This window comes from Musca domestica, unplaced genomic scaffold (assembly GCF_030504385.1).
Source record: "Musca domestica strain aabys unplaced genomic scaffold, Musca_domestica.polishedcontigs.V.1.1 32, whole genome shotgun sequence".
NCBI lineage: Eukaryota > Metazoa > Arthropoda > Insecta > Diptera > Muscidae > Musca > Musca domestica.
The window spans coordinates 9,104,525-9,126,732 of NW_026712311.1; the positions used below are offsets into that span (position 1 = coordinate 9,104,525).

At 32.8% G+C, this 22,208-nt stretch overlaps 1 protein-coding gene and 1 long non-coding RNA gene across 9 annotated transcripts in view; one reads left to right on the plus strand and one right to left on the minus strand.

Annotated features, from left to right (window-relative positions):
- Positions 1 to 6,466, minus strand: part of LOC131803705 (uncharacterized) — a 57,486-nt gene extending 51,020 nt beyond the window's left edge. For both annotated transcript variants that reach the window (XR_009342736.1, XR_009342735.1), the window contains exon 1: positions 5,826 to 6,466. This is a non-coding gene — a long non-coding RNA (uncharacterized LOC131803705). The remainder of the gene's footprint in view (positions 1 to 5,825) is intronic.
- A 50-nt stretch (positions 6,467 to 6,516) lies between these two features.
- Positions 6,517 to 22,208, plus strand: part of LOC101897992 (sodium/potassium-transporting ATPase subunit beta-1) — a 34,635-nt gene continuing 18,943 nt past the window's right edge. Inside the window, exons 1-2 of one of the 7 annotated variants that reach the window (XM_005190262.4) lie at positions 6,517 to 6,673; positions 8,864 to 9,032. In XM_005190262.4, the coding sequence (XP_005190319.1) occupies positions 8,894 to 9,032 (139 nt within the window). In that variant the 5' untranslated portion in view covers positions 6,517 to 6,673; positions 8,864 to 8,893. Of the gene's footprint in view, positions 6,751 to 8,494; positions 9,033 to 22,208 lie in introns of all 7 variants that reach the window. The other 6 variants (XM_011296982.3, XM_005190263.4, XM_059125261.1 and 3 more) reach the window with 6 other exon arrangements.

A 22,208-nucleotide genomic window follows, 5' to 3' on the forward strand; every position in this document is an offset into this window, starting at 1 on the left:
GTAACATGGAGAAGGAAGCGAGATAGACCCATAGTTACTTTAAAGGATCTTCATAGAATCACTTTCTGAGTCGATTAATGCATGTCAGTCCGCCGGTTCATGTATTCTTGTGAAAAAAAATGCTGGTCGCATTTTGTATCCAATTTAGATGAAATTTTCCAAAAATATTTATTTGGCCCAAGGACGAACCCTATTGAAATTGGTGAGAATCGGTTGAAATTTAGATATAGCTCCCATATATTTCTTCAACCGATTTCGGATTAATTGCCCACCAAATGGCGAATATCAGTCCAAATAACCTGAAATTTGGCACTTCCGAACGAAATCCATCTAGAAGTAAGTACATCTAATTTGGTGAAAATCGGTTCAGATATAGCTACAGCTCCTATGTATGTGTTTCACCCAATTTGGTGTTTAAGTCTCTCACATTCGAAATATGCATTTGACAACAATGATACTTGGTACCAGATGTCTTACAGAGTTCGGAAATACAATAGCCAAATTTTATCGAGATCGGCTAAGATATGGATATAGCTCCCATATATATCCTTGATCCGATTTCAGGTTAATTGTGCAAATAATGACTAAAATCAGCCCAAATGAATTGAATTTTGGGACGTACGTTTTCATTTGGTGGAACTCGGCTCCGATATATATATTTTTTTTAATATAATCCTTCGCGAATGTTATTCGATAGAAAGATAGAAATATGTGCGTCAAATTTAGTGAAAATCGATTCAGATTTGGATATGCCTCCCATGTATTAGTTCTCTCTGAAACCAAACTATAACTGCTCTAAAGCCAAATGTTAATAGGTGGTATGATCTATTTCAAATAAATCCTTTCGTTACGAGTGCTCTACTAAATATGCATCTTGGTGTAGGGTATCATATAGTCGGCCCCGCCCGACCTTTGACTTTTCCATGCTGGTGGATATTTAAATGGTTATGCCGGAGAAATTTAATTCTTTCTAGATTATCTCTTTGGGCTATGGTCTTAAATATGATACTCTTTAAAGAGTCCATCAGATGATGGAGAAGTTTTCGTCGGTGGGCATGGAATTCACTTCATAAATCTCTCTTCTGACCAGCTATAAAACCTCTTCTTTGATCACTCCTTCTTGTTGTCTATAAATAGCTTGAAACGTCCGTATATTAGGTCTTGGAATTTATTATTGGGCCTTCCTTCTACTCATCAAATAGAGGTTTCCATCCTCTGCCAGTATGTAAGGACTCTGATCTCTTATAAAGATTTTATTCTGCTAGTTCATAGAATTCCACTGGTCTGATATTAATTCCCCCTTCAGTTCGTCTACAAACGTCGCCCTATTTATGTGTATCAAAAATATAGGGCTATCTTCTGGTAATGATAGGCCTATATTCTGGTTAATATATGTCTCTCTTCAGGTCTCCATAGGTCTTAGGTCTTCAATCTACAATATGCATACCTTTCATAAAGAACACCTTTTGGTGTGAGTAACTGTTTCATAGTTTATTTTCTATAGTTTAAAAATCTCTTGCAGATTTAATCGTCTATAAGGATTCTTAAGGACGGCAATATACACTTTTTGGTAAATTATAAATATCATCTTTTAGTCATGTTTTTGAGTAGTAATCTAAACGACTATATGAAGATGATTTCACCCTTGAGCCTTTATTTATAATTTTCCGTTTTATAGTCGTACATGCCTAAAAAGTACTCGATCATAGAGGGTCGAACTTTCAAATTATGGATCCATCCTACTTGTAACCACTCATAAAAAATTCCGAAATTTTCTAAAATCTTTAGAGGTTTTAATAAGTTTATTATTTTTATTGTTATAACTACTGGATAACGACGTTCTATCGATATATTGCATTGGCCTATCGTATCTTTTATTTCTGGTACCTCTCATAAATTGGACCAAATTAATTAGAAAATTTTCTATAAAATTGTGGTCATAATAGGAAAAATTTAAAATATTTGTTTTATGAATATCTCGAGAGAAAATTTAAAGAACTTGTTATCAACAAATCCAAAATATTTTCGATAGCATGGAAATAATCTGATTATTTTGGGAACAAAACGAAAGTATTGGGGTACCGATTCATATTTGCAGTACCAAAAATATTAATCGTATCACAATTCGGACCCAAAAATGTAGAAATGTATAAGGCCTGGGAATAATAGAAATAGTGCATTATCATCTGTATGGAGGTATGGTACAACACGCCACAAAATTCTACATTTAGGTAGGGATAATAATGCCTCTGAAATAATCTAATATTTCTTCGTTAAAACAATATCTATTCCTTGAAAATTTTTTCGTCTAAAATTCAGCCATAGTGTTGGTCGAATATCAGTCAATATATGTGATTTACACTCAGTGGAAATGTCCCATTTTCACTTCACCAGACTCTCGCATACCACTAGTTATGCATTTGCAATTTACCGTGTAGCTATGTGTGTCGGTATGTATGAATCGAGATATTGCCACGTGTAATTATTTGCGTTCATCTGGAGGCTACAAATGGATTTTTTTGCAGTACCGAAGGCGACAAAAGTGGCTGCAGAAAGGGGGATTTTTTTTGTTGTTGCTGTATTGGAGAACCTGTTTTCTCACGTCTTGGCGTTGTGTGGTTTGATTTTTGTGTAAACGAGTGTGTGTCTTTGCTGTTCGCTTCTTCTGTAACGCAAAGAATATTAATTCATCTAAGCATAAACGAAAGCCAATTGTTAATTACAAAAATTTATTTAGATTTTTTTGTTGTATTTTTGGTTTCCAGCATTAATTAATCGTGCTATTCACGAATTGGCCTCTAGTTGATATTTTGGTGGGGTGTATTTTTACAGTTCGATGTTGTTATTGTTAATTTGGCATACATATTTTTTTTCTTGTTTGTAGTGGAGTCTGAAATGAATACCTACTCTTCTGAAATGTAGCATGAAATGAATTTTCAAGCAAAAAAAGTAATAACAACAAACAGAAACACACTTGAATACAAACTTACATACATACATATGTATATATTTGTATTTATACAAACAGACATGGTGTTGCGTATAGTTTGCGTAAAGAGTAATAATAACACGTATTCTGTGCATGCCTCTGTTAATAACAAAAGAATGCCAGCTGTATAACAGACACAGCAGTAACCCCACCGAATGGTTCTGCTTTTTTACTCCCCCATTTGTAGGTATCACATACATATAAGTGTATTTTACAAGCCCCCTCTCTCCCGCTCCCAACGGCTCCAGGGAGAATATCAACAAATATCTGTTGTGAGCAACAGTTTATAAAGTTTCGAGGAGATTAACATTACCACCCCACATATTTTACTTTCAAAGAGCAATGCATTGAATAGAAGAGAAAAGAAGAGAATCGACATTACTAACGGAAAACAGAAATAATTGAGTTTCGTTTCGTGACTCATTCTGAATTAAAGAGAATCGATCGATTGTTGTTATTTTTAATTATAAACAAAAAATATCACTTTGTTATTTTTGAATTAAATAAAATTCATTTATTTTACAAAGTTAAGTTATAATTAAAGGATTGATGTGATTTTTTTGATTGTTGTAAAATATTGTTCTTTACAAAAATTTTGTAGGAATAAGAGACGAAATATATGTTATAATCATGCGTTTGCAATAGACAAGGCAAATAAGCTCAAGTTTATTTTTCAATAGAACATATTTTGACTATTCAGACATTTGTAAAAAAAAAAATAAACATTTTTCTGATTTTTATTTTATTTTATTCGACATTTATTTTAAATAATTTAAGTTTATTAAAATTGAGCTCGAGCTTTTTGTTGGTTTTTTATTGTTTATTTTCGATATTTCGTCCTATGACGGAAGATATCATCAGTAACAATGATATTTAAACACATAACCACAAAATACAAAATCGCCAAGTACCGACGTCGACTATGGATTGCTGTCATCTGTTTCGTTAAAAAACAAAGACATCGAGCTCAATTTTATTAAACTTACATTTGAAATATATATAAATAAAAAAATGTAGATATTTTATTCGTTTTCCTCTAGTTTGGTTCCAAAGAAAATTGATTGCTTTGCTTCAAAATTTGTTTGCAATGTCAAACATTTTTAGAATTCACTGTGTAAATATGAGGCACAAAAGTTCAAAAATGTAACGGAAAATAATTTACCTCATAGAACAATAAAGGATCAACCTATTTTGTTCAAACTTTACAGATCCTAATATTTTTGAATAATAATAACTCTTTTAAAATATGAAATAGGAGTCGCACTGCCTTTAAATTTCCCACATCTCAATATTTTTGCCAGCACAATATCTGGTATGAGGAACAGACCACTTCTTCTGGAACCTCCCCAAAAACGGGTCTACGTATTGAATAACCATGAAGCTCCTAAAACTCGAAATAACACAGGATCTGGTGTGAAGATGGTAGATCTGGTACCTAGCCCACCAGGGGTCAAAATTATGAATAACTAAAATGCGAAATAAACATCTGATTCTATTCAAATTTCACATATCCCAATATTATCCACATTTTCGTATAGCCCCCATACAACGGTACCTCTTCATATTCGATATTTTCATGATTTCAGAGGCATTATTTACCGTAATTATTTCAAATTTCGTATTTGAAGTTCGTAATGGGTATTACAGCCTATGACAAACATTTTTGTATGCAGGTCCACGTCTTCGTATAGCCTCCATATAACGGCTGCTCCCAATACTCGGTATTTTTATGACTTTAGCAACATTATTCACCGGAATTGTAACAAAGTTCGTATTTAAAGGTCGTAAAGGGTACTACAGCCTATGAAAAAAAATTGGTATGTAGGTTGACGTTTTCGTATATTCCCCCTATAACGGTACATCCCGATATTTGGTATTTTGATGATAACATTATTCACCAAAATTGTAACAAGTTTCGTATTTAAAGGTCGTAATGGGTACTACAGCCTATGACCAACAATTTCGTAAGCAGGTCCACGTCTTCGTATAGTCTCCATATAACAGTTTTCACTTAAGTGGTAGTTTCCAAAATTTTTTTGAAATTTTTAAGTTCCTTCCAAATGGTGTTCCTTCCAAATGGGTATTAAAAGTTCGGCCCGGCCGAACTTAGCCTCTTTTTTACTTTTTTTTTTTAAGATCCAAAATTTCAAACCAGGATCTTAGGTAGAAATGAAGCCAAGACCTTTAAAATACCGAAAATCAGTATTACCTAGGGACTATACCTTAACGTGGACCGATTTATCCCACCAATCATCCTAGGTATAATACCAATGCCTGTACAAAATTTCAAATCTCTCTTCTATTTTTTTTCCTATCTTCATCATCCTAATTTTAAAACTAGATCCCCTCAAATAAAATCAAAGTTAAACAGCACTGATGTAAAATGTTATACGTTTTTTTTCCTTCGGATTTTAATTATTTTCTTGTTGTTTTAATAAAATTTTTATTTTTGTTTTATGTTCGGAAATTTTTTGTTTTTTTTTTTATAAGATGTTACGAAAGGTTTTTCTTTTCGATCTCCAAAATGACCCTGCGTATTTGAAGTACTTATCCCTCATAAAGGTATATTTAAATAAATCTGGCAACCCTTGACAGAGTGTGGTTTTGCATATTCCCTAATTCATATAAACCTACCAAATATTGTAATAACAGTGCCTCAAAACAATGTCGACTGAAATATTTACTGCGTTTATTAAGATATTCCTACCAAATACGCAACCCGTTATGTTTGCTAATTTTTTAAATATTATGTTATCTAAGAAAATCATTGGTTGGATTAATTCTAGGATTAACGTAACTAAATAATGTTAACTACATATGTATATAAATGACTTACCTTAAATTTTGTAGAATAGGTATTACATTTGATCCGAAATATTGCACTTTTTTATAAACAAAATCACACAACCGCCACAAAATTTATTTTATAAACAATCTGTCACGTCCTCCCGGGTAGTTAGTTACCAACTCAGAGTGTTGGTGATGTTGCGATTCAATATTTTTGTGGATTGAGAAAGAAATCATTTTTTGGCTACAAAACCACATTTTAAGAGCTTTGTGATGATACTTTACTTCCTCTCACTCTCTTCGTGGCTTTCGCTCTGTCACGGCAAATTGTTTCAAGTGTCGATGGCAACAGTGTCGTCGGCCTGCTTTGTTCTCTTCATTACTAAGAGAATCAATTTCAAAATATGGAAATGTTAGTGTCAATGCAAGGCACAAGACAATGCCAGTAGAGCCGCGGCGCGCCAACCGCAGCAGGCAACAAACATTTCTTGGTTCTTATCACCAACACCGACAACACCACCACCAACACTGCCGCCAGCCCCACATCCACGAGTGCCAACATGTGTTTCCACTTGCTGTAATCTCATATCAAACGCTTTAACTTGGACGGTGGGGAGATTATCGAAAGAGTATTACTTAACAGTGAGCAGAGACGCACAGGCACACACACACATACACACCGACAAACACCCCCCAACATTTTGTAAACGTTGGGGATAAGAGACGTCTGTCTCTGTGAGAGAGAGTTTGACTCTGGCGACGAGTTAAGTGTTGCTGCTACTTCTGGGACACACGGACGATTTGCGCCCAATAATAGCCCAAGTGCCTGCTTCTACAAGAGTTTAGTCAGTGATCTTTAGCCGTGGACGTAACAACGCGTACTTGGGCCTAACGGAAGTCAGTTCATTTTCCAATATTCTTTGTTTTTTTTTAAGACCATTTTTTGTACTCTTTTTTGTGAAACTGAAACAAAAGTAAATACAATTTTATTTTGAGGCAAAAAAAAAAAAAAAAACAGAAATAAGAAATTTAAAATATTTCGAACGAATTCTGAGGTGAATTAATTCAGATCTCAAGAAAAACAATTTTATGGTGCCTGTTTTGTTTGCTCTTTTGCATTGAAAGGAAAATAAAAAGAATTATAAAATAAAGTAAATAACCTCAAAATATTGCAAAAAAAAAAAAAAATAATGAAATAAAAGAACAAGTAAAACAAAACAAACTGCAATTACAAAAAAAAAAGAGAAAATATCACACACAAAAAAGAAACAAGAACGTAATTTAATGCTCGAAACAAAAGAAGAAAAAAACACCACAACAAATTGAAAAAAGTTATATTTTTCATTCCGTACAATATTGAATGTTTTCAAGTGTTGAAAAGTATTTTTAAGTATTAAAATAAAGGAAAAGAATTGGAGTCACTTCTAAGAATCTGAAAAATTCCAATTGAAATTCATCAACACACACTTTTGAAACAATAAGATTTAGGGTGGTATTTGTAGCTCCACATTTTATGTTTCAAATTCCGACGGCAAGAACCTCAGAATAGGCAGAATACGATTTAAAAAAATTAATATTACATGAAATAAAATTTCATTAGGTCAGTCATTCTTTATACCCTACACTAAGACTAAACTCTTCATGCCACTCAGATATCCAAGCTCCGATTTCACTTCCTCGAAGATATACGAATTCAACAAAACCTGAATATTATATTTTCGAACTACTATTTATTTTCATAGTATTTTAAATACAATTTTGAAAAATTCGAACATCAAATTTCAATCAGATTGAAAAGAACCTTTCCGATTTTTTATAGGAGTTGATTTTTTTAGGGTTCTTAGGATATCGAAACTTTTGTATATTTGTATCTTTTGGTCTCATAAATTTGAAACACTCTTCATAAAAATATCACAGAATTTTTAGATTCCAAAATTGTCGTATTCTTAGATTCAGAATTGAATGAAAAAATATACAGAGGAAAACACACTTGGGCATCTCGAAGTTAAAGATTTTAAATTCTCTTTCCACAGCAAAAATTGTAAAAATAATTTTAAAACCAAATTCAGTCTCTGATAAAAGTTCCTGAAATAATACAGATCTTAAGATCTCATCTTGAAGTTAAAGACTTTAAATTCACTTTCCACAGCAAAAATTATAAAAATTTGTTTTGGAACCAAATTCAGTCTCTGATAAAAGCTCGCGAAATCATACAGATCTTAAGATCTCTTTTTTGTAATAAAAACTAAACATTAATTTTGCCAATCGCGTAAAATCGTAAAATTCGTCAATTTTTAAATAATTGGTTTTCACTTGAATATCGCTTGTTACCATTAGAACCCTGGACCCAGAAATCCCAAAAATCTCGTACTTTTTATTACGAAAATATCAGTTTCTGTTTCAATACGAATCTCTTCATAACTCCTTTGCACGTTTTGCCCCACTTTTTACTCCTTTCGAATTTTATTTTAGACTTGAAGTGCATTTGGTGTAGGGTATAACATCGTTCGGCCCCGCCGATCACAGCCCTTTCAAACGTAACAAATTATTGAAATTATTATTTCATTTTAAAGGAGATAACACTTTTTTCGCTATTTGTTGTTTTAACAATTATTATTGTAATTCATGCTATTTTTTTTTTCTTAATTTTTGTTGTTGTTTTCAATTTCCATTAGTTTCTAATCTGTCTTCTCTTCTCTCACTATTCTATTTTTATAGGATCGTGCTCTTTTGTGTCTCCTTTTTCTTATCTAGTCCAATTCTTGCTGTTTTTTATAGCCAAGAAACAAAAACAACAACAACAACAGCATTACAAACAAACAAACAAACGCACACATAGCCCACGCACGCATAAAACAAAAACACGCTCCACAGCTCCTTGTTGCCCAAAAATCACCACCCACAAAACTAAAGTAAACTAAAAAAACAGAGAGCACATCGATCTTTTCATCATCAAACGCTTCTTCTACTTCTTGCCTTCACTGAAAAAAAATTAAATTTGAAATTTTTTGAAACCAAAACCAAAAAAAGAAAGAAAAACAAATAAATACAACCAACCAAACTAAACGCCACATTTTTCGCCAGCAGAAGTAACCGAAACAAACGAATTAGTACAAAATGTCCAAAAAGAACGGTGAAACCAAATACGTCCCCACAGAATTCCAATTCTATGCGCCCAAGGAGAAGCAGTCGATCGGCCAATTTCTGCACAACTCAAAGGATGGCACCTATTTGGGTCGTACACCCAAAAGTTGGGGTAAGTTTTTATCGAAATTTTACATTAAATTTCAATCTAGATTTGAGAGTACCAATGAGAAAGAGAAATATTATACCAATATGTTTTTCAAATTTTTTTAATTTAGGTCAAAAATTTAAAAAATATAAAAATCAAATTTTGGATTCTCTTGAGACTTAAAACTCGATATATCCAATGATATATATCTAGGCTATTTATATGAAAATATATATTTAAGAAAGTCGAATTTATATAAAAATATCATAGGTCTGAAAAAGGCCTTTGTCTCCTTAATTTTCAACTTTTCATTACAATAGTGTAAAGAAATGATCAGATTACAATACTTATCTGAGCAACTTGTTTATCAGTTTCCGCCTTCGTTTAATCGCTATCTTTCATTCGGTATCTGGAAAAAGATTTGCAAATGAAGATAACGCTTGTATATTCTTGGGATAGTCATGACTTGCCAGATTCTTTAAGGGAAATTTACACACCCACACCCCACAATCTTAATCGCAAATATTTATGACATCCTTATGAGGAAAGAAATATTTACTCCCATTCCTTAAAAACAGTTCATTTGTTGGAGGATTTCGCAAAAAAATAACAGTTTTAAGGTAGTCTATCTATTTAGCAAAATTTTCTTTAATATTTAATTATGAGAATTTGAAAAATTCGTATTAATTGTATGAATATTTGCCTGATTCTAATACCAGTACATATCCTCTGATGGCTTTCTTTTTCATTTTCGAGGAGGATATATTTGAATATTTAACTATTTCAGGGTCAGGGGTCGAATTTCGGGGAAAACCCAAATTGCGGTATTAAAGCCTATTACGTTGGAAATAAGAGTTGAAATAATAGAAATATTGAATATCTGAAAGTACCGTTACATGGAGGGTATACCAAATAATGGTTACATGCTGAACCCAAACATTTTCATAAAATACTGGAAGGTCTTATCTTAGAAGACTAGAAGGTGTTTTCATAGAAGTAGGGAAGGTATTCTCAAAGAAGAAGGGAAAGTCTCCGCCTAGAAGACTAGAAGTTCTTCTCATAGTAGACGGAGGGTCTTCTCATAGATGAATGAAAAGTCTTCTCAGGAATGTCTTCTCTTAGAAAACTGGAAGATCTTTTCAAAGAAGACTGGAAGATATTCTTATAGAAGACGGGAAGGTCTTCTACTAGAAGCCGGGAAGGTCCTTTCATAGAAGATGGGAAGGTCTTTTTATAGAAGACGGGGAGGTCTTCTCAAAGAAGAATTGAAGGTTTTCTTATAGAAGACTGGAAGGTTTTCTCGTAGAAGACGGGAAGTTCTTCTCATAGAAGACGAGAAGTTCTTCTCATAGAAGACGGGAAGGCTTGAGGTGATCCGGTATCGGTATCCGGAGATTTTGGTGGTCATTATGCGCTGGAATGAAGCGAGGAATCTCATTTTGTAACCACTTTTGGGTGGCGCGTGCTGAGTCCTGTTGGAATGTTCTGCTCACGAGTAATTTTTCGGTCACTGCGATGCGGGTTTCGTTCAAGTCGCTTCTTTACTTTTCGAACCATTTCTGTTGATATTGATGTTTTCTTCCATCCTTTTCCTTGACGTCGGGCCACGCTACCAGTATCACGGTAACGAGAGATGGTACGAGACACAACAGATTTATTCATATTTAAATTCTGGAGTGCTCTAACGATAGCCACTTGTGGTTTTCCAGCCAAATATAAAGAAATCACACTATCACGATGGAATTCCAACAGGAAGAACCTTTTTTCTGGAAAATGCTCACCAAAATGCTTTTGTACGATTGTAAACAATATAATGAGCTATCACTGGAAAAATTTTAACAGCTGTCGAACGAGTGGCTTAGAAATGACAGTAGTCTGAAGTTGCTTGCAGTTTTTTCATCTCTCCCTGTGTTTCCAGATTTTAAAAATAGGATATCAAAATTATCATAACCTCTCGCAGAATATGGGAAGCGTACATACATAATATTTATACCAATATTGCACATGCATATTTCAACGTTTGGCCGATTTTTACCATAGACCCCAAAATATAATTGTTGAGAAATATTCCACACAAAAAATATTCCAATCCTTTATCTTTTCAATTACTATCATAATTTTTAAGTCGTCTGTTTGCAAACAGATTAAACTGGAAATTGCCACTTTGTCTAAGAATTTTTCATATAGCCAACCCAACCCGTTCGTTTTGGTTTTTAGCCAACCTTTAATTTGACGAATAATATTTTTTTTCCAGCCAGCTTTGTTTTATAGTTAAATTATATGACTGGCAATCGTAAAAGTATTTTATTTTACTATAATAAAAAAAACAAAACAAAATATTTTTCTGCTTATCAGTTGTTCCGTTTGTTTGCATTTCATTAACTGTCTCTCTAGAAAAAAAAAATAAAAATCCAAAGGGATGGTGGGTGATGATGATGACACTAATGTGAGATACTCACATTATTTTCTAGACTTTGTGGGTTTGAACCAAATCAAACACTTGTCAAAATATGGGAAAATTTTCCCATGTGAATTTTATTATTAGATGCGAATTGCGTTAAAGGTGGAGTTTATTGTCAAAATAATAATAAGATATGGCGTAAATATTTTGCCAAAAAAAAAAAAAAAAAACAATGCAATTGTCGAAAGAATTTATTTGAGGCAAACTATTGTTTGATTTCCAATGAAAAATAAACACTTGATATTTATTTCATAACCCTTTTGTATTCAAACAAAATAGTACATACGTTTGACAAGTGTTTCTTTTTGAAAAGTTGTGGGCAAAATAAACATTGTTTAAAAATGTTTCTTTTTTCTTGTTTGAATAGGAATTTGAAAAAACAAAAACATTTCTTTTTTTATACGTCAATATTGAATATAATTTTTATATGAAAGAAAGACATATGTCTGGGCGATAAACGTAATAATAGAATATTAAGTTGATATTAAAATACATTATTTCAAATATATTATAATTTTATTATTTGCAAGCAGTAACAGGTGTCGTTTTGTAAATTTTATGTAATAACAATATTACAACACAGGAGCTGTCACTGGAATAATTTGAACAGCTGTCGGATGAGTTGGTTGCAGTTTTTTCATCTCACCCTGTATAGCCTATATTAAAGAGTGGTCTGAAACTCCATTGAATAAATCTAAAGCCTGTTAATTTTAATTTTTCTCTTAAAAAAGCATTTTTTAACCCAATTTCCATTCAGTCAAAAAGACAAATTCCAAATAATGTCACACAATTTCTAAAAAAAAGAAATGCAGACGGAAAAATACTATACGTTTTCAAACTCGTGTTTTTTTTTAATTTTTTCGTAGACAGATTTTTTTTTTTTTTTTTTTTTTTTTGTTTTTTGGCTCGCTCTTTGTTGAATATACATATATATTTAATTTGTATCGTTCAAGTTAAAACCGAATGTAAAACAATTCACAAAGAAAAAGGAAAACAAAAAAAAACGAATCAACGCTCACACACAAAAACTGCTAAAAATATTTTTTATTATTCAATGTCATATTCTATAGATTCAGTCAGTCACTCACTCAGTCACTCGCTCACCCGTTCACATTCAGTTAATTTTTCCTTGTTGCGGCTTTTCGCTTTCGCTGTTCGCCAAACAAGGGTAAATTTCAATCATTGTTGTTAATTTGCAATTATTCAACCGACTTAAAGATTTATTAACTGTTTTTTTTTTTTTTTTTCATTGGAAATTAAGTTAATAAATTCAAGCAGACACTAGCTTACAAAAAAAAAAAAAAAAAAAGATTGGAAATATTATCACTGCATACTTGAAAATTTTAGAATTGCGAATTTAAAAAGAAATCGATGAGATTTCGGTTAGTTATCGAAAGGGATAGAAATTTTAATTAAATACCATATTAACATTTTTCAGTTTCGGACTTTTCGGTTGGAGAACTGGTCAACCCTCCTATAAGGTTTTGGTTCAAAGTCTGTCAGATTTTTAAATTGAAATCAGGTGATTTTTGTACACTCTTGAATTGAGCTACTAATTTTTGTTTTAAGATTGGGCAGTTCGAAAAATTATATCATTCCGTTTCCAACACTTCAATATATATATAATGATGCACCCCATATGCCACTGGACCCCCATATCAACATAAAATTCTGAGTTGATTCAGCTAAGCCCATATTTCTGTAGATTTTCATGTAGCTTTTTGAAAATGAGCAAAAAAATAGCTTTATGTGTAGAATTTTTATTAGAAGTGGTTTTTAACAGTCTATGTTGGAGGATAGCCCCTCTGATCTTGAATTCATTCGGAATTGCAAAAATTCAGTCCATTTTGGGCTGATATTAGCCATTTGTTGCACGATACGCATGTAAGGGACTTAAAACCCCAAATCGGATGAAACATATATAAGAGAAGTATAGCTATATCTGAAATAGCTAAATAGCAAAAATACATGGACAACGGACTGACAGGCATAAATTGTCTCAGAAAGTGATTCTATGAAGATCCTCAAAAGTAAATGTGGGTCCATCTCGCTTCCTTCTCCATGTTGCAAAGAAATGCACAAAGATATAATACCCTTACCACTATATGGTGTAGGTTATAAAAATTGGTGCTTGGCATATAAACCCTCCCAGCCGAAAATTTCGGTCTATTTGTTCATTTGTATAGCCACACATAAGCGGAACCTCCTGATATTCGGTATTTCGGGAGTTTCATATCCCAATTGGGGTTTACATTAAATGAAAATTTGATCCACTAAAATGTTTCAATGTCGATTCTTATTTTTACATAACCCTCTATCGGTTTGTTTTCGCTCTCTATCGCTTTCATTTTGAGTTTTTAGTTCTGTACGAAATCCATTTCAGGACATTTGGAATTGATCCGTCCGTCCGGATGGTCACGATAACTCCCGAAGGGACTATCCGATTTAATCCAAACTTAATACTTCGAAATATCATTATCAAACTTATATCAAGTTCGGAGATGACTAATACCGACCCCACTCTTGGCACTCCCCCCATAAAAGTCAGGACTTTCAGAGAAAATAATTAACTTATAGAACAAAAATGGTCATCCAATTTAATGCAAACTTTGGAAATATAAATATTTTTTTCAGAAACAGGCCAGGTGGAAAAATTAACAATATCCTCCCTATTTTGCTATTTCTTTCCCCACAAAAGGTCAAGAAAAGTCGATTATCTTCATATTTTGCATGTCCCAATGTTTTTACCAACTCTAGATCTGGTATGAAGATGGGATATATCGGACCACTCCTTCTAGTACCTACCACAGAAATGGTCAACATTTTTAATTGCCATAAAAAGCCAAATGAACATCCAATTCTTTTCAGACTCGGCACATCGAAAGTTTCTAACAGCGCAAGATTTGATGTGAAAATTATACATATCTGTCAACCCCTTCTGGTACCTTCCACCATAAAGGATCGATATTTTCCTCACCTATATATCCCATAAATTGCGAAACAAATCTACGATTCTTCTCAAACTTGGTATGTCTAAATATTTCTCTCATTCAAAGATCTGACGTGAATAATGAATTTATCGACCCACACATTTTTGTATCTCCCCCACTAAAGTTAAACATTTTGATTAACAATTATATTATTTATTAATTATAAAATTAGAAATTTCAATATTTTCAAGAGTGTTAGATGAAGTAGAATACTTTGATCCACTATCGGGTACATCACGCACATTTCATCATTTTCCAAAAATTATCACATATACAGTAAAGGAAGTAGTCGAAATGTTATAAATGTTATATACATTATATATATCGGACTCATGTCAGATACGAAATGGAAAATATTGACCCTCTCCTTGGGAACCTTTCCCATAAATGGCAGTGAGTTTGAATAATGATAACCCAACTCAGAATATATTTAAATAAATGGATAATAGGAGGATATACATCTGCCGGCAAAACCGACTGATACTTTTTAAATTGTTTTAATCTAATTTAATTTTGGCTAATCTCCACGATTCACCAAATTTTATGATAACCCATCAGCAATGAATTACATCAGACTTCTTTCAACAAATTTTCTAGAATCTTTTGCAACACATGCTGTAAAATAGTGCTTCATAAAAAAAAAACTCGTTACAGTAGTTTTATTTGATTACGTTTTAATTTGAAATCAATGTGCTTGCTTTTAGGTGATGATTTCGTTGTTGTTGTAGTTTTTGTTGCTATTAAATAAATACTTGTTGCATTTGTTAGTGATTAGAATGTTTATTATTGAATTTCCAATCGAATCGTCCATCGACAAGCATATATGACAAATCACAACAACAACAACAACAACAGCAACACCATGAATTACAAACATAACTACAACGCAATGTACATATGTATGTGTGCATGTATGTGGCTTTGTAATTCATGGAACACCACTATTGACACATATTACATTTACACCACAAACATATTTCAGCCTTATTAACAGGCCATTTAAACATTGTGGAAATAAATTATTTTCAATTTAGTATTAATCGAATTAGTTGGACAAATATTAGAAAATTTCCATCTAATTTTTAACGCCCACCCAACGGATATTAGTTAGGAACCGGTTAGGTCAGATCACTCTTTAATTTTGCTTAGAATTTCTAATTCTTTTTTTATGGTTTTGTAATGAAATTTCTATAATTTCCAATTTCCAATTGATGTTGAAAACCATCATTGAAATGTGGATTTGATGTCACAGACATTGGCATTTGTTTTAATGGAATTTTAATCTTCCTTTATTTTTTTGGGAGAGGTGACAGTGGTGGGGGTTGTAAACTGAATATTTGTATCACTTTTTTCGAATTACATGTGATTGGAAGCAACAGGGTGGGGAATTACTAAAAAGTTGGTATTAGGTGGACATGAAAAGAGCAAAACTGAAAAATTTTCAGGGCACTCCCATGGTAAGTTGTAGAAGGCAATTCGGATTTTATGATCGTTCTGGTTATTCAAAACTTTGACCCTTTGTAGGGGAGGTACCAGAAGGAATGGTCCGATCTCCACCATCTTTATAACAGATCTTGGATTGATGGATATATTGAGATGTACCAAGTCTGAATGGAATCGGATGTTAATTTCGCGTTTTATGAGCTTTGTGGATATTCAAAATGTTGACCCTTGGGGGGGTTGTACCGGAAGGAGTGATCCGATATATTCCATCTTCACACCAGACCACGGGTTGGCAAAAATATTGTGATGTGTGTAAATTGAAGATAATCGGGAACTTGCATCACATTTTATAAGAGTTATAATTATTAAAAATTTTGATCCTTTGTAAGGGAGGTACTTGATGAAGTTGACGGATATTGTCCATTTTCGCACCTGACCTAGCACTGATGTTAATATTAGATTTCGCAAAGTTGAAGCAAAATCGGATTATCCTTTCTCTTTCGGTGCAATAAATTATTTTCTTTAAAAATGTTGAGATTTTGTAAAGGAACGTACCAGAAGTAGTGGAACGATTTTGTCCATCTCCGAACTCGATGTAAGTTTGACAATAATATTACGATGTACCAAGTTTCGAACAAATCGGATACTCCTTCGAGAGTTATCATGCGCACCATCCAGGCAGACAAAAGGACGGACATCGCTAGATCGACTCCAAATATCCTGAAACGAATTTGGTCCAAAGAGACCTAGGGTCTAAAACCGTAATTTTTTCTAGGCACTTTTGACCGTATCAAATGATATATACCCTCTCTATCCATATCGCTGAGGGTATAAAAAATATAAAAATTTTATCATATTACCTTTATAATTGTACCATGAACACTCCCTTAAATATTTCTCTTTAATTTGACTAATTGTTTGTAAAACACTCAAATATTATCATTCCCAAATATTTTCATTTTTGTTTTGGTTACACCCCAATATAATTGATTTTCAAATTTAAATATAAGTAAACATCCAAACGGCCACACTAACCCCTTTTATTCGTGGGAGGTTCCATTAAAACCCAGGCAGCATAGACTGTTCAGACGTTCCTTTTTTTCCTTTCTGTTTTTTTATCTTGTCATTTTGATGGTGTCGATGTTGTTGTTGTTATTTTGTAATTTCGTTTTTTTTAATACCGCATCGAAGGTTAATAACTTTTGTTGTGGCGATGGCAGTGATAGGTGTGTTCTTTCTTCCTTTCAGTCAACCAGTCTGTCGGTCTGTCTATTATTGATGATCATTCATTATTTATTTCGTTCAATACAATGAATGAAACTGAACGAATTGTAATTTAACTAATTGAAATTGAAAAAAAGGAACAACAACAAAAAAAAACATAAAATGAAGGTGAAAATAGGGGAAAAACTGTATCTTACACACATATTTTTTACTACAGTGAGCTAATTACAATACAAATACAATTGTTTGCTTATGTTTAGGGGAGTTGGCCAAATTGTTGTAATAAAATGTAGTGGTCCTACAAAATTCCTAAGATTTTTTTCATGAGTTATAATAGCAGAATTCCAAAATTGTAATGTCATTGGATACTGCATTTGAAGTATTTGCTTATCTATGCTTCGGCAGATAAGCCATAAAAACTACACCCAAAAACTGACAAAATATGACATTGCTTTAATTTGATAGTTCGAGGCCTGATAATGGTGTTTAATTAGTTTCATTGACATAATTGTTTATGATAAATTATCATCTACTTATATAATATTCTAGAATATCATTACCAGCCAAAAGCAAAACAATTAAAAAAACGACTCATATAAGTAAGTTGTTCAAATAAATAAAAAAAAATAAAAAAATATATGCAACGAATATTGCAAAATATATCTAAAATCCTTTCCTTTTTATTCAACTCAAAGTATGCAACATAATTTCTCGTATGACTTTCAACGGCAGAATCACATTTCTCGAGGATTGTTTGAAATTATTTTTTTTTTTAATTTTATTCAATCTGAAAATGCCAGTTTTATTATTGTTTAGGTCATCGTGAGGAGCCGATTTCTAAAGGAAAAACTTAGGCGAATGCAACGCTGATTGTATTTGCACGGTGTATGTTTTTGGGCGCCGATAAATAATTAGTCATGGAACAAAGGTTATTTATCTCACGTTAAAACCTCAATGCCTGATTTGTCTTTAAACACTACGATAAGGGACCGCGACGAACATCATTTGAGCCTCTTTTGGCAACATTTTAAAAGGCTCAAATGTTCAGAAATGCCTGCTTAATAAAAAAAATGTAACAATTTTTCCACGATGACCCCACGTTGGGCGCCAGTTTGGCCATGAAAAGTTATACGCTAATCACACATAGTACCTTGAAATCTAGCACGATGTTTACCTGAATGTCAAAAGATTTATGTTTCTAAAACGACATCTATATGTGAAATGGCCATAACAATGGCGTCAGACAACAAAGTATCCCAGCAAAAACTTTCATTGCCAAGATATGAGTTTCATAACCATTTGGAAGTTGAAGCCATCAACCCCAATAAGAGTCAATTTTTTGCCATGAAAAGCGTACAAAGGAATACAGGAAAATAATTTTTTGAATCCGCTGTTTTGCGTTTTCTTGTAGTTAAACGTGTTACCGACAATGCCATTGGTCAAACAGTAAAAAAATGTTGAGGAAACTTTGAAATCCAGCATGGCGGTTACATAAATGTCAAAAAAAGTTTAATCCAAGAACGACATTTATATGTAAAATAGCTATATATACAGCCACATTTATGTAAATAATATAGCTATTTCAGATATAGATGTCGTACTATAAATCTTGAAACTTGGCATTTATGTAACTGCCGTGCTTGATTTCAAAGTTTCCGATCCTGCAGTTTAGGTATAGTCCCAATTTTCAATATTTTAAATACTTAAGACACAATATCCAACCAATTGGCAAAATTTTCCCTTGTTGAACGCTAATTTCCCCTTGAATTTGGCTATGAAAAACATAAACTGATCATAAACAGAATCTTGATTCGATTTTCTAAAACCTCAAAGACATCGTTCGAAGCCTCTTTTAGCAACATTTTAAAGAGCTCAAATGTTCAGAGATGACTGCTTAATCACAAAATTTGTAAAAATTTTTCCACGATGGTCCCTCGTTGGGCGCCACTTTGGCTATGAAAAATTATAAACTAATCACACATAGTACCATGGTGTTTACCTGAATGCCAAAAGATGTAAATTTCGAAAACGCCATCTTTATCTGAAATGGCTATAACAATGGCAGCCGACCACAAAGTACCCCAGCTAAAATATCCAGTAACAAATAATTAATGAGTTTCCTCACCATTTTTATTCTCGAGTGTAAGTAGTTACAAAGCAACTTATTTTTCATTATTTCAACAAGGGTATGTCACACTTATGTGAATCTTCACTGATTCTGTTCTAACCATTTTACTACGATAGCCACATGTTGGCCGCCAATTTCTCCATAAAAATGTTAATGAAAGTTCAACTTTCGAGAGCAACATCTATAACTGAAATAGCTTGGCATTGGCATTAAACCCAAAATATACTGTGTTTCCGCCCTTCACCATAAGACCAAATTTATTTACGCAGATCTCTAAATTTTTGCATTGCTACTTAGAAGATTCGTATTGAAAGCTCCTATATTCTATCCTAGCCACTATATTCGATATTCCAGATACTTCTACCAAAACTTCCAAACAAATGACGTATAATTAGACATGGGCTATCACTATTTAGTCTTATTTTGCCTTTAACTGGACACATATGATCTTGTGGGTGAGAGCGACATCTACATTTGAAAAAGGATATCAGACCATATGAAGAATGGCGTATATCCGCAGTTTTATATCTTCACAATAACATGGATGTAAAGTATGTAGAGCTGGAGGTAAATGTATGCATGTAGAGCTTTAAATTCAGCATCCAATTTTTGTATTACTACCAGGAAAAAGTTAATTGAAAATAGGTTATAGCGGTCCACGTTTAGCTACGCCCCCTCCCTTCCTTTCGTTATTTGTTTTCTTTCAGTTACAATTTCTAAACGAACTATCTGTAAGGATTTATTTCTCATGTATAACCTATTTCTAACAAAAATATTGGGTTTGCTTTAACGGGATACCAATTATTTGGATATCAATGGAGAGTTTAGTCTTCCAGTTCTCGGCCTCATTGTTTTAAATTAAAACATTTTTAGCTAAATTTGATCAACGAAGTGATAAAAATGCCTGCTTTCTCCAGTACTTGTGGTTAATTTATCACCCTCAAATTTATTTGTCAAATAATTGCAACTACGTCAGTAATGATGTGGTCTTTTTTTTAAACAGAACTCAACGTCATTGAATCTAGATATTTTATCTAAATACAAAATGTTATTCATAAAATATTGCTACTTCTTAGAATACACTTGATGGCCTGGCAAAGACGTCATAAATGTCGTCAAACTGCTTGAACGAACTTCAAGTGTGATCGGCAGAGATTAATGTTTTGTTTTTAATTTATTAATAAAATAAAAACAAAACAGAAACTGATTTCTCCCCCTTCTAACCAAAAAAAAAAAATATCAATCAAACTGGCCGTCCAGCATTGAGTGGGCCAATCAATAAAAAAACTACGTAACATCTATGATTTTTCAAACCCAAACAAAAGTGGTGGGGTTTGGGTAAAGATAACTTATCTTGCCAAAAAAAAACAGAGTAACGTAAATTATAATCGACTTATTTTGCAGGGCCAAAATGAAAACAACCTCGTTACTATCAACGACACGATCGTGGCAACTGGGTTCTTGATGGTCGAAAATTGATAAGACAAACACTACTTGAGCATTTCATATATATACTCGTATATGTGTGTGTGTGTGTCCATTGTATATTTTCGTATTCACCCTCAAGAGCATTGTGCCCCGGGGTAACTGCGTGCGTGTGAAGAATATGGCCTTAAGACAGGCGTCAAAAAAAAAAAATATTTATAGACAAAAAAAAAATCAAAATAAAAAACAATATTTGAAAGTGTGTATCTATGGCCCCGCATGCCATACATTTCTGTATAAAATGAAATTCACCGATATTTAAACTTAAATGAACTCTTCTCTGCAAAATGGCTTTCTAATCGCAATGCACCACACTTGAAGAATATTTAAGGCGGGCGAGCAACCATAATTGCTTAAGAATTTCCCTATTTCTGTGTAAACTGCGGCGGCAGTTTTTTCTCCACTGTGTGGTCTTGACAAGTCATAATTTGAGGTTTAACTTAAGTCGGAAATTAGCAACAATAATGATTTTTTCTTTCATTACATGCTATATATATATATCCCTAGCTAATGTGTAAATAAAGAACGGATAAACCACAATTTAATAAATATAAAAATAGGTAAATAAACGATTCAACGATTCTAGTAGGTTAACACCTCATAATGTACACACACTTCTAGAGCCCTAATTAATTCGATAAATATTGATTTTTATCTACTTTTTTTCCAATGTCTACTGCCACAGATAGAATAGGACAATTTGTCTACAATAATATTTACAATTATTTTGGGAAAAACATTTTTAATGCTTATTTAGATGTTAATAACCTCTATTTTTGGCTATGAATAATAAATGCCGATAATTACTGACACACGTTGTGGGATTCGAGCATTGAAGAAGGTGCAATAAAAATTTAAAACAAAGATATTTTGATGAGGGAAAAAATTAAAAAGAGAATAAAATTTAAATTAAAAAAACAAGTAAAAAAGCTGTAAGTTCGACCGTGCCGAACTTTCCACCATTTGGAACGAACTAGGCAATTTTCAAAAAATAAAATCCATTAAAAATTCGTTAAAATCTTAAAAATACCAAATTTTAAAAATACCAAATGCGAAACTTGAAAAAAATCAGTGAATAATGTAACTAAAATCATCAATATAGGGAATTACTATTATATGGGGACTATACCAAAATGTGGATCTGCATAGACAATTTTCTGCCTTAGGCTGCAGTATCCATTACTAACTTCAAATACTAAATTTGAAACAATTCCGGTGAATAATGTCGCTAAAATCATCAAAATGTCAAATATAGAGAGGTACCGTTATATGGGGGCTATACGAAGTCGTGATCTTGCACAGACATTTTTTGTCATAGGCTGTAGTATCCATTACGAACCTCAAATACCAATTTTGAAACAATTCCGAAGAATGATGTCGCTAAAATCACCAAATTTTGAATATCGGGAGGTACCTATATATAGAGGCAATACGTAGACCTGATCCTGCACAGACATTTTTTGTCATAG